Below are 13,228 nucleotides of genomic sequence, written 5' to 3' on the forward strand. Positions count from 1 at the left end.
CGTCCCAACTCAGGGATGAAACCCGTGACTCCTGTGTCTCCCGCATTGGCAGGTGGATTCTTTACCACTAGCGCCACCGGGGAAGCCCATGTGTGATACATACTTTAAAGTTTTTATTTTTAAAATATCATATGAGAAAAATAAAAAGGCCATCAGAGAAAACCAAATCCATTTTTAAAACAGCTTATCCACCAGTCCCGCCTTTCACGTGAGAAAGTTCTACTAAAGTTTACCTCTCGAGAGCTGTCACCAGTCAGTTCTGATCCTGACTTCAATACCAAAGGGGAAGCCAGCCAGACTTTCTGCTGACCACTTGTGAGATGCTCCTCCCCCTACTGCTGGTTAGTCCCAGACACAATGAGGGGCTCCTTCTCTCTGATAACTCACAGGACCCTGGTCAGCATGTATGCATCCCCAGAGGGTGGGAGCCCAGTGGAGGGTGGCTGCAGTGTGCAGGGAGGTACTGACTTGGTAGTTGGTGAGAAAAGGAGTCCATTGCCCAGGGCTGGGGATTGCCTGGGGGGACAGAAACCAGGAGTAAGATAAGAAGCCTGCATGTTTCATGGGCTGATTGTATCTCCCCCTCCCAAATTCACATGTTGAAAGTCTTAAATCCCAGTACCTGAGAATGTGACCATATTTGGAGATAAGGTTTTTTAAAAGACAATTAAGGTCACTAGCGAGGGACCCGCTCTGGTATCTTTATAAGAAGAGGAGATTAGGATGTACACATACACAGAGGAGAGATCATGTGAAAAGAAATGGAGATGGCCCCTGGCAAGCCAAGGAGAGAGGACTTGGAAGAAACCAACCCTGCCATCCCCTTGATCTTGGGCTTCTAACCTCTGGATTATGAGAAAATAAACTTTTGTATCAGCCATGCAGTCTGTGGTTCTTTGTTATGGCAGCACTAGCAGACTAATACAAGAGTTAAATAAGGACCCTCCTTCAGTTAAAAAAAAAAAAAAGAATTCAGTGTTGTACCCCCAAGATTTATCCTATAGCAAGTATTCAATAAATGTGTCCACAGAAGGGACCAGACTGGCCATCTGCCCTAATGAGCCAGAGCCAAGTCGTGAACGAAGATGCAGGAAAGTTGAATGAGTGATCAATGACTTCCTTAGGGCAAGGAGCTGCCAGCACCCCAGCCTGCATCCCCCAGGGAGATACTGTGCCTGGAGGGGCCGCCCCTGCCTCACTCAAGACATACTACTGGGCTGTGTACAATTTCCAAACCTGTGTGTTTTGCGGCAGAAGTGGTTCCTTATCCAGCTGAGAACCATACTCTGCAAGGACATAGGGCCAAGCAGTAGGAAGTGACCAGCTGCGCCCACCAACTGAGGCACAAACCTGTCTCCATTAGGGCAGGAGACAAACAGATGGAAGAGCCAAGCGCGCTGGGCGGGTGTGAAACGTGCCTGCAGGAAAAGTCAACAACCCCGTCTGGACGGAAGAGGGAGGAGCTTCTGTGGGCACTGGGGAGGAAGCTCAAAATCTGGCTGACTGTTATTTAAGGACAGAGATCTTTCCAAAGCCCTTGTTTAAGATGGTGTCATTATCTGCCATCTCTGCCATGTCCCCCCACTGGAGTGTCTTTCTGCTCTAGGCCTAAAGGGACAGGATAGAGGTGAGTAAATAAAATGTTATTAAGAAGCCAGAGTTGGCAAAATAAGGCCCAGTGTCTCTTTATGTTTTTCCTGCTGACCCCAGACTTTGTACACGATCAGCTCTATTTCCTCTGGCGGGGCTGGGGCTAGGGAGGTGGACATGCTGGGCAGGCTCCTTGGGCAGGTTCCAATCCCCTGGCCCTCTCATCTCCCTCCTTTGTTGAAATCTGCCCTCTAACCATTTTGCTCATGTGATCCCTTCTGGCAGAGGAGAAGGAATAAAGGAGATGAAACTCTTGTCAAGGCAAAATGTGGCCACGTTTCTTGGGTAGAAGATGGAAACTCATGGACAAAATGGGCCTGGGGAGAACCGAGGTTCCTGCTCGCCACCCGGGGATGAGGACCTAGATCTCCATGGTGGCTTATCTGAGGAGCTCCCATCCCAGGACCCCTTAGCCTCACCAGAAGTGGCCAAGGCTCCCTCCTCCAGCCAGTCCCAGAGCCAGGGTGGAGGAGACACGTTGCACAGCGCTACCCACGTCCCTCGACAGAGGGGAAGGAACTCTGCCAGCAGGTATAAACCCCTGTAGCTCTGACGCCTCCTCTTCACCACATGGCCTCTCTGGCTTGAGCACGTTCAGGCTCACCTGGAGAAGCACTCAGCTTCTGAGAGAGTGCTGGGCCCACCCCAGCAGGATGTCTTGGGGGTGGGGGCTGAGATCCACATGCTCCCAGCTGAGGCTGAGACTACTCGTCCAGACTGGGAACTGCTGAGTCTGGGAACCACTGCTCTACCACGATTCCTGGCACCATCACACCCACCTGAATGAGACCCTCTTTCCTCTCCTTGGCACTGCCCGCCCCTCACCGGCTGGTACCCTCAGAGCCTTCTGTACCCTGTCTTTCCTCTTCCTCTTTACAGCTGCCTTCCATGGTCACTTAATAATGGGATTTCACGTTCGAGGTAATAATGGGACTCTCCTGTCCCCACACCCTCCAGAAATGCTTTAGAATCCTAGACCCACCTTCTCTGCATCCTCCACCACCCTCCCTGGGCATCCACGGTCTGTGCACATCCTGACGTCTGTCACCTGACAGTTTCACTCACCTTGGCCTGGGCCTGGACAACTTCCTGGGGATTTGCTTCCCGCCCTGCCCCTGCCTCCCCTTGGCAACTACAGCACTGCTGTCAGGGATGGGAGCGCCCCCTGGGCAGCAGGGTCACCACGCGCTCACCGATGTAGTCGAAGCGTCCAGGGGCCAGGCGCTCCGGCAGATGCGCAGAGTAGAAGAAAGAGGCCAGGAGGGTCATGGCCACGTGCTTCTGGTGGTACACGGTGGCTTCGTTCTCCGCACTCTCCCCGGGGAGCAGGAATACCTGCAGGTATTGAAAGAAACGCCAAGCCTTAACGTGGATAGCCTACAGGGACCTACTGTATAGCACAGGGGACTCTGCTCAACATGCTGCAAAAACCGAAACGGGAAAAGAGCTTGAAAAGGAATAGATACCTGTTTATGTATCCCTGAATCACTTTACTGTACGCCTGAAACTAACACAACACTGTAAATCAACTAAACTCCAGCGCAAAATGAAAAGCTTGAAGACAGAAAGAAACATCAGGGCTCGAGAGGAGGTCTGTAGACCTCCCCACGCACACGAGTGGACTCTGTGCGCCAAGGCCGTTCCCTCCCGGTGTCTGTGCTTGGAAAGGGACCTCACAGGGCCTGTGTGGGCAGGCTTCCTTTTCTGAGTGTGAGTAACTGAGACCTAAGGTAACTGTATTTTAACCCCCTACATGCTCATGAGAGCCTTTGGGTTATTTAGTTACAAAAAAAAAAAAAAAAAAAAAAACGAAGAAAGGAAGGAAGGGAAGGAAAACAACAGAAGTGAAGAGAAAAGGAAAGGGGAAAAAAAAGTCCTGCTAATATATCACTACTCTGCCCCACCCCCACCCCTGGGGCTAAAATGTAAGTAAAAAAAAAAAAAATGGCCCATTCACACTTGAACTCACTTTTAACCAGCACATCCCTTGAACTGATGCTCTTAATTAAGGCTTTAAGGCCTAGGAATTCCTGGAAGGCCTTCTGAGTCATTAAAAACTATTAATTACGGACATTATCCTGGTTTGGAGTTTGGTACGGTTTTTGTGCGATCGTTAAAAATAGCGGCAGCCACCACCTCCGAGGGCACCAGGCCAGGCCTCCTGTGTGCATCACTTCATCAGAGCCTCAACAATGACCACACGGCAGACTCTATTTCTCCCATTTTGCAGATGAGAGTACTGGGCTGGAAGGTGACTTGCCAACCACTAATTAGTAGAGAAGTCAGGCTGATTTGCAGAGCCTGAGTGCTCAGCCACAGCACCGTACAGGCTAAGATCCCTCCTCCCCCTCTGCCCGGAGTCTGACGCAGCTGAGTGCCAGGAGCGTCCAGCACTCATCCTGACAAGAAGCGGTGCTGTTTGCAGGGGTGGCCTGCGGGGCTGGCTTGTTCTCTCTGCCCTGGTTTCCTGGGTGTGGTCTGTGTCCTCCAGGGAGGATTCAACGGAGTGGGCTGCATCCCCCCTTCTGGTCTCCCCAGACCCACACGGACTGAGCACGGGGCACAGGCTCAGTGTCTCAGCTGGTGGAGCCAGCCTGACCCCTCTCCTTCAGCCCTGGGCGCTGCCATCTCGGCCTCATGCACCAGACTTTTACGCTGCCTCCACCCTCGGGGCCTGGGACTGGAACTGCTGGGCCCATCAGGTCTGTTCATTTGATGACTCCTCCTCTACCTCCCTGTGAAGGAGGGGATATCAGCCTCATTTAAAGATAAGGAAACTGAGGCTCAGAGAGGTTTTGTTCACTGCCTAATGTCACACAGCCAGTGAGTAGTGGGACTGGGATTTGAACGCACGGCCATCTGAGAGTGCGTGAATTTTCCCTCTTCTTATCTTCCCTCCTATACCCTCTTCCTTTGTGTTCACCATCTAATTCCCATCTATCCTTTAAGACCTTCAGTTATACGCTTTCCTTCCCTACTACGTCTATGTTAATTGATGATAATATATAATAATGCGTTTATGGGACTCTCACCACCAGCTAGCACTGTACACATTATCTCATGTAATCCTCTCCATAGCCTGACACAAGGAGGTGTTATTACCAGGCCTTTCCAGATGAGGGAAGTCGAGACACAGAGATGGTAGAAAACCTGCCCGAAGTCTTGCAGTGAGTGAATATTAGAGATTTGCCTCCAGAGCCCACTCTCCTGCTCACTCTACTAAACCCCAGGCTGCCTCTCCTGCCCAGCCCTCCGAGACTGCTCCTGAGCCTCCGGGTAGCACTGGCCACTGATGCATCTCCTGGCGCCACCTACCTAGTGCCCGTGGTAGGTGCTGGCTGCCTATGCCCATCAGGGCCTCTGTCAGTGCCACCTGATTGGTCTGTGAGTGCCAATAAGGGAGCACGTGGGGCTCTGTGCCCATGTGTTCTCCTGTGACCAGGACAGCATCTGACCCCCAGAGCGGGAGCAGGTGGGGCTCTGCGTCCATGTGTTCTCCTGTGACCAGGACAGCGTCTGACCCCCAGAGCTCAGGACACAATCGATTCCCTGGTGCTGCCAACAGACAGAGGGGGGTCAGAGCAGGGCCCTTACCCTGAATAAGACGGGAAGGGAGTCCCAGGTATAGGGAAAAGCAAAGGCCAGGACACGAAGCATCTTACAGATCCCAGGCTTCTGTATCTCAAAAAACCTAAATCAGGAAAGGAAATGGGGGAGAAATGAGAATGAAAGGGAGTTTCAGTCAATAACACACACACTAAAAATAACCAAGGCCGAGTAACCCACAGAAAACCATCTGCGCACAAACTCCTCCCTCGGCCAGCAGCTTCCCCACCAGCCCTCTCCACTTCTCCCACCAGCCTCCCTGGGAAGGGCTCCATCTCAAATGTGAAAAGAGTTTGGAGGCGCCATCTCCCGGCACCATAAGAAGCAATGGTATCCAAAATCAGGGAGGAGGCACGGAGCAAAAAACCTTCGAAGGACAAGTTATCTAACTGCCACAGGGCCTTCTAGAAGTCAGACCAGTAGCCACCAGGAGAGGCAGACTGTGGGGCATGGGCAGGCCCAAACGCACAGGCTCCTGGGGCCAGCACCTCTGTGAAGGTTGAGATGCTTAACTAGTCAGAGTCGCCAGGTGAATCCCCTGCAAAAGCCCTGGGTACTATTAGATGTTTAATGACAAGAGATTTCTGGAATATTTAATAACACACACAGAAATCCTGGGCTGGGGAAACTGACCAAGCATGGGCCTTCCTTCTTTGAGTTGAAGGAGAGGCTCCATACAAAACTGCAGCCCTGAGCTGGGGCTCGGGCAAGGGAGAGCTCACACTCCCAGGCTGGGCCGGGTGGCAGGGCAGGTACCCGTTTCAATACATCATACTGTGGGGGCTGGGTTCTTCTCCCTGGGGACCCACAGGACTGTGAGGCCAGAGCCTCCCCCGGCAAAGGTGATATGCAGAGCTAGGGTGTTGAGGCTTGTAGGGTGGCTGTTATGGGGCAGCCTGTATGATGATGGGGGCACTGGGGCCCTCCAGCCCTTCTTGACAGTTCTGCCCCTCATCACGCTCTCTGGTGGGGTCTGCTCCTCACTTCTGTTCCCCAGGTGCCCTGTCCCAGCCCACTCGCCTGCCCCTTCTCCACCAAACAGGGTCTGCTGTTCCCCTAGCCCAGGTCCATCTCTTCCAGCAGGATCTTCACATCCTCTATGAGCCAGTGCAGTCACCTAACTGTGAGCCCCACTGTGTCCACATCCTCTGGCATAGAATACGGCAGAGACACCCTCATCTGCCTCCAGGGTGGTCAGGGAACCCTCCTCGAGGGTGGAGCTGGGTCTGCTCAGCTCTCCATCTCCAGCATCCAGCTCAGAAGTGTGCCCGAGGATGTGGGCATCTGCTTAGCAGCCCAGCCTGGGGACCCCTGTTCACCACGGATCCTGAGAAGCCCCATAAACCCCAGAGATGAGCTTCAACTTCACTCAAGCCCATGGGCATGTCCCTTCTTCTTTTCTGACCCTGTGGACACTGGGCAGAGAAGGAAGAGGAGCTCAAAGAGGAGGAGGAGATATAAGGGACCTCAACTCATCATCCCCCAGAACAGAACCCCAGCCTTGGAGGAAACCACAAACCCTGGGATAGGCACAGGGTCACGATCTGACAACGTGTTTGTCTTGGACACTCTGAGTCTGGTCCAGTCCCTGACTTTTGTGACCCTCTCATCCAGGGCGTGATGTAACCCTCCTGTGCCCCAGAATCCTCGTGTGTACCACGGGGATGACTACAGAATCCCTTATGGGCTTGTTGCAAGGGTTTAATCAAATGATGCTCACTAGGAGCTTACAGCTGTGCAGAGCACAGAGTAACACTCACGAAATAGCAGCATTTAAAAAAAAAAAGTGTTGTAGGACCCATCCTTTCCCTCTCCCCATCTTGTAGCCACGTGGTACAGAAAATAGAACAGGAGGGAACAGACGGGTTCTGGGTGATTTGCCTAAAATCAGCTGAGCTAAAGAGAGGCAAAGCTAGGATTTACAGCCAGGATGTTCGGTTGGCTTCCCACCCTCTCCCCTTGGGCAGGTCTCAGACCACTCCCCAGACTCTGCTCTTACAGACGCCCCTCTGCCCCAGGAGGCGAACAGAACACACTTCCACTGCTCCAAGTCAGAGCCCATCTTTCGTAGGACCTTCTCAGTCCACGCTGGCCGACCCTGCCCGACCATGCAAGCCTGCTCCCTCCCTCCCCATGCTCTGCCACCGCCTATCACCTCTGGGTGCAAAGAGACTTGCTCTTAAAGCACGCTCTCTCTGTGGCCACTTACACAGGAAGAAAGCTGGCTCTGGTTGGCGAGGGCCATCCCCCAAAACACGGATTTCCTGCGACTTGAGACATGGCGCCCGGCCTGATAAAGTACTTCCCCAAGGGCAAACGAACCAGCCTCTCCAGCTGCCAAGCCGAGTCTACAGAGGGAAAAAGGAGAAAAAGCAGAACAGAAGAGAGCAACAGAGAACAAGAGGCAGAAGGGCCAGCAGCTACAAAGACGGTGGGCCTCCCACCACCAAAGTGCAATTCCAGATCAGGCCACAGGGTGTCGCCACAGCCAGAAGGAGGGGAAGGAGCCATGGCATTCTCCAAAGCACACCACGCCCGAGTCTCCAAAGCCTTGCCTGGTAAGGCAATGCCTGTCCCCCAAGGCTGGGAGTCAGGGAGTCAGGCCTCCTCTGCCTAGAACCAGGTGGGCAGGAAACATTGGATTTCGGGAGAAGCCTCCACTAAGAAAGCGCTGATACAATACCAGTCTATTCTAAAACCCGATAAATCCTGTTGCAACAAAGCTGGGCAGATGTGCAAGTGAATTCCAGAACTATGCGCGAAACAAGTGGGCCTTTGGAAACATCATTCTATTGCCGAGGTGCGTGTGTGTGTGCGCCTGCGTGCACGCAGAGGGGGCAGGGGGGTGGTATTATGGCTGTTTTGTTGTTGTATGGATGACATAACAGGAATGTGGACATTTCCATGTGCTGACCATTGGCCCCAGCAGCAGTCTATCATCTGGCTGAGCCCTCTGACCTCTGGATGTGTCTGGGAACCACTGTCTGCTAAGCCTCCCGTCTCCACCTCTGACCTCCAAACCCTCTTCAAGGCCTGCCCCAGGCCGCTCTGAGCTGCCGCAGCACCACTGCCAAGGCACGGTGCTCACAGCACAGCTCACATCCCACCAGGGATGAAAACCCATCTCTCCCTCACAGCACTGACCACACAGCATTCCACAGAGCGAGCATGTGTCTGAAAAACCAACTGCTGGATGCCCTGGATGGATGACTGGAAAAGTACCCCCAGGGACTCGTGATGCGCAGCAAACACGTGGAACTACCATTCCTGAGCGAGTGGCGATGGTTCCTGGGCTTGCCGGTGGTCAGTAGGTACGCGCAGGCAGGGTCTCTGTCACACCCATCTGGCTCCAAGAGCCACAGAGAGGTCATATGTTCTGCCATTTCCCCCATAAACACTATGGAACAAGAAGGCGGTTTTCCGGAATGTGTTCCTTTGAAGTAAATTCCACGATTGTTGTTGCTTAGTCACTAAGTTGTGTCCGACTCTATGCACCCCCATGGACTGTAGCCCGCCAGGCCCCTCTGTCCATGGGATTCTCCAGACAAAAATACTGCAGTGGGTTGCCATTCCTTCTCCAGGGGATCTTCCTGACCCAGGGATCAAACCCGCATCTCCTGCATTGCAGGTGGATTCTTTATCACTGAGCCACATGGGAAGCTCCCAGCTCTCATGTGGAATTTACCTAAAGGACATGTATTATGTGGGAATGAAGGCCATTCGGACCACACTACTCTGGGAAGCATGTGGATAACTAAAGCACAACTCATGAGCTCCACGGTCTCTTTTGCGCTCAGGAAAAGAGGTGGTTCTTGGCCTCCTAGCCATTCCACAGACTGATACAGCAGGTGGGAGAGGCAGGGGTGGGCCCGGATGCAGGGGAGAAGGCACGGAGAGGAACCTTGGAAAAGGCACTGAAGCTGGTATCATAGATGCCTAAACAGAAGGAACCCAGGGAACTTCATCTCAGGGGCCCCTGCTTAAGGGCCAAGACTGGCCCAAGGCCACACAGCAAGCCTGTGAAGCTGGGCCTCCAGACAGGCCTCGCCTGCCTCCACTGCTTCCCCTGCAGTTAATCAGGACCAAGTCTCTCCCCACACACGCATGAGCCCTCCTCCTCAGACACCGAAGACACAGACAGAGAATGAAAACAGAGGGGACGGGTCTTGTAAGAGCAGGGATCCACCAGCACACGGGAAGGAGAGAGGACGAGACGCGAAGGAAGCTGGACGGGCCCACAGGGGGACGTCCCACTCTATCCTTGGCTCCAAGCATGTGGCATTTGCTTCTTTTTCCCTTCCTGTTCCCCGAGCCCCCATTGAGCCCCACAGGACACAGTGGCTGAGCCCACAGAACTGTCTTCCTGTGAAGTCTACTGTCCTTCCTGAGCACAAGGCCAGTCCTCTGAAGGACACACGAGGAGCCTCTGATCCCCCACCTCTGGACGGCTCTTCCAGCCTCTGTCCCCCTCCCCTGCCAGCTGCACAGGCTCTGGCGACTCTGAAGCTCCTTGCTGTCTCCCAGTGCCGTCCATCCTCGCCAGGCCCTCACCCCTGTTCAGGCTCTCGGCTCTGTCCAAAACGCCCTTCCCTCTTCTCCAACTAAAGTGTTCAACCTTCCTCAATGCTTGATTCTAAGGCTGCTTCACAGAACCCTGGCTATCCAAGCAGGTGTCGTTTCGTATTATCATTATTTGCGATGTTATATGCTATGTTATATGTTATGTTATGTAGCATGTAATGCTACATGCTTTTTTTTTTAAAAAAAAAACAAAAAAAAACCCTTTCCTCTGGCCCTTAAAGGAAATGCTGACTCAGTCTAGACATTTTGGAGGTCTGCAGTCTGCTGCTCATACTCCACGGGGCACTCTATGAGGACAAGGGCTGAACCGCACTCATCTCCACATTCCCCCAGAGAGGGTTTACCCCCCCTCACACCCCAGGCCTTCCCACCAGATGAAGCAACACAAAACCCAGTCTTGAGACTGAGCCTGCAAACGAGACTCACCCCATGGAAAGCAGCTCCATGCTGCCCACCTGCCTCAGGACAGGTGAGGGGAAGGCAAGTTGGGGCAAGCATTCCCGATGCTGTTTAAGGCTCCACTCTCTGACTTTTAAAGAAAAGCAGCTTGTCGAGTTTGGAAAATCTGCCTACCTCTGGGTCCCACAAAACCCAGTGTCCCCCAAAGAAAGCTGGAGCCAAAATCACTGTGGGGGAGTTGCAGAAGCGTACCTCGCCACCCCGACCCCTGTGGTTTTCTCCTGGGGAGGGAAGAGCTACGGCTGCCAGGAGTAAGAATGCTGCAAGGCCAGGGCTCAGGAGAGGCACAGGCTGGGGGCATGGGTGGCCAGGACCGCCAGCCTTCCTTGGCGCTCTTGCTAACCCACCATGGAAGGCCCCCAGCGCCTGGCACTGTCTACACAGAAATGTTACCCCAACGCCGTCATTCGAGAGGTTTCCGAAGTCATTTTGGGTAGTTTGTTTTTTTACCAAGAGCTGAATGATCTAGAGTAGTTATCCTAAAAAATGCCCGTTGTACTCACACCCCAGTGAGCTTCCTTGAGTGAAAGGAAAAAAAAAAAAAAATAGAATTAGAGCCAGTGAGCTGGGCATGATTCATGGCCATCATGCTTCCCCTGGGGATGTGTCAGACATTTGAATGTCTTCTGTCGTGCATCACACACACGCATATCTTGTTGTACTTTGCTTTATTGTGGCTTTTTGCAAATTGAAGGTTTGTGGTAACTCTGTGTTGACAGATGATAGCATTTTTTTTAGCAGTAGCGTATTTTTAAATTAAGATGTGTACACTGTTTCCTTAGACATAATGCTCTTGCACACTGAATAGACTATAGTGTAAATTCCACTTTTACACGCACTGGGAAACCAGAAAGTTCAGTGACTTGCCTACTGCGAAGTTGATATCTTTGCAGTATCTCTGAGGTGTGTCTGTGTCCAGAGGCAGGCCCCTCTCAGCTCCTATTAGCAGACCACCTGTTTATGGAGTGCCTCCTCCAGGCCAGGCTTGTGCCAAGTGTTCTGGATATATTACACCCATTTCACAGGATAGCTGTGTTGACCCCATTTTTATTTTTCTTTTTGGCCAAAGCCACATGGCTTGTAGAATCTTAGTTCTGCAACCAGGAATTGAGCCCAGTCCACAGAAGTGAAAGGGCCATGTTTTAGCCACTGAACTGCCAAGGAACTCCCTTGACCCCATTTTATAGATAAGCAAACTGAAGTTCAAGGAGGGTAAGTGACTCGTTCAGCAACAGTTTGCAGGGCAGAGTATGGGACCCCCTTGTTCAAAAATCATTAAGTATTTCAAAACAACAACAGCAGGGCATTAGACAAGTTTGAAGCCCTCTTGATCATGGGGCCCTGAGCACCTGCACAGGCTGTGTGCCTGTGAAGCTGGTCCCGCCCGGCCACTGGAAGTCCATCCGGAACTGAGCCCCAGGCTCCCAAGCACCTCTCCCTCTGTCCCCTCCAGCAGTCCAGGGAGCCACGCGCTCCACCACCACCCGTCCCCTCGCCCCATCCCATCCGTGGCAGAGCAGCCGGGTACCTGGAGTAGCAGGAGAGCCAGATGCTAATGATGGTGTTCAGCACAGCCAGGGTCAGGTAGTAGTCATGGAAGGTGGTGCTCACCAGCGTGTCCGGGAAAACATAGGCAGAGTAGGCGATGGCACAGCCTGGAGGAGCAAAACCGGCCTTGGGCAAGAAGCCAGGACTCAGCACTGTCTGGACTCCCTGGGAAGACCACCCCGCCCTGCATCTGGCTGAGCCCCATCACCACACAGACCATGAGCAGTCCTGCACCCCACCCTCGCTATGCCATCATCCCTCCCAGCCTGTATGTCCCCATCTCTCTTCTCTGCCCACCCAGATCCCACCCTGAGAATTGTTCCGGGAGCCCAGTGCTGCTCCAAGGGCTTGACAGGTATTAACTCACATAATGTTTACAGCCACCCTCGGACATCAGTCCTGCACTGAACCTCATTTTACAGATGAGGAAACAGAAGCACAGAGAGGTTTGGTAACCCACCCAGGGGCACACAGCTGGAAGCAGCAAAGCCAAGCTTCAAACACAGGCCGTGTAGCACCAGTCCCTGCTTTTAACCACATGCTGTGGTCCACGATGACACCCCCGTGTGCTCAGCTTTGCCCTGAGATGATGATACGGGTATTCCTTGCGGAATAATCAACAGTGTGGGGGAGAAAGTGCGGGGAGGGAGAGCCCTTGCTGAGCGGAGGGCTGCCACATCAGGGGGCTGAGGGACAGGTCGGCAAAGAGGCCGAGCACTTGAGGCTAGCCTCGGCGTTTTGTGTGGTTTTAGGTTTTGGAGTTTGTGAGAGAAGGGTTACTGAAGGACCTTTTGGACACCTGGCTGCTGCAGCTTTTACCTGAAAGAACAGGGACCAGCATTGTCCTTTTCAAAGGGGACAGGTGTGTCCAGGGGCCAGGACCAGAGGGCCTCTCCAGGCCAAGGTCCCTCTGGGAGAAGCAGCCACAGATCTGTCAGCTTAGGGCCTAAGGTCAGGGCTAAGGTCACCTGTTATCCAAAGATAAAAAGAACTTGGAATCCGAGTTCAAAGCTGAAGCAGGCCTCAAACCACACGAGCTCAGCCTCTGCCTTTGCTCCTATTTGACCATTGAAATCTAGGGAAGCTGAGGGATGTGCCCAGGGTCCCACAGGCAGATAGGGCCAAGGATCGCCACGTCCTGGGACAGCGCTCCCACCTCTGCAGGTTGCCTGTGCGATTCCAGCTGGGAACTGCCCCCAGGAGAACAGCCAGACCCTTCTCTCAGCTTGATACCGTGGGAAGGCTCCCACGTGGCCCAGGAGGCACGTGGTCTGTGTCCTGACCGGGCCCTTGGGTGACACAAGAGCGGGGGAGCCCCAGCGCCTGCCAGAACTGCAGTGGGAAGCAGAACTGATGAGAGCCTCCAGGCTCCAGGGTGAGGTGG

General features: G+C 53.2%; 1 protein-coding gene across 12 annotated transcripts in view; it reads right to left on the minus strand.

The window, feature by feature from the left end:
- PAQR5 (progestin and adipoQ receptor family member 5) overlaps positions 1-13,228 on the minus strand; it is a 95,119-nt gene that overhangs the window by 723 nt on the left and 81,168 nt on the right. For 6 of the 12 annotated variants that reach the window (XM_086322786.1, XM_086322782.1, XM_086322784.1 and 3 more), the window contains 3 exons: positions 11,825-11,951; positions 5,245-5,341; positions 2,844-2,985 (listed from right to left, as the gene is read on the minus strand). In XM_086322786.1, the coding sequence (XP_086178912.1) occupies positions 2,844-2,985; positions 5,245-5,341; positions 11,825-11,951 (366 nt within the window). Of the gene's footprint in view, positions 1-2,843; positions 2,986-5,244; positions 5,342-7,465; positions 7,605-11,824; positions 11,952-13,228 lie in introns of all 12 variants that reach the window. The other 6 variants (XR_015135315.1, XR_015135316.1, XM_086322788.1 and 3 more) reach the window with 3 other exon arrangements.

This window comes from Bos grunniens, chromosome 10, assembly GCF_055505025.1.
Source record: "Bos grunniens cultivar Pamir isolate PY7600 chromosome 10, Bosgru_T2T1.0, whole genome shotgun sequence".
Classification (NCBI taxonomy): Eukaryota; Metazoa; Chordata; class Mammalia; order Artiodactyla; family Bovidae; genus Bos; species Bos grunniens.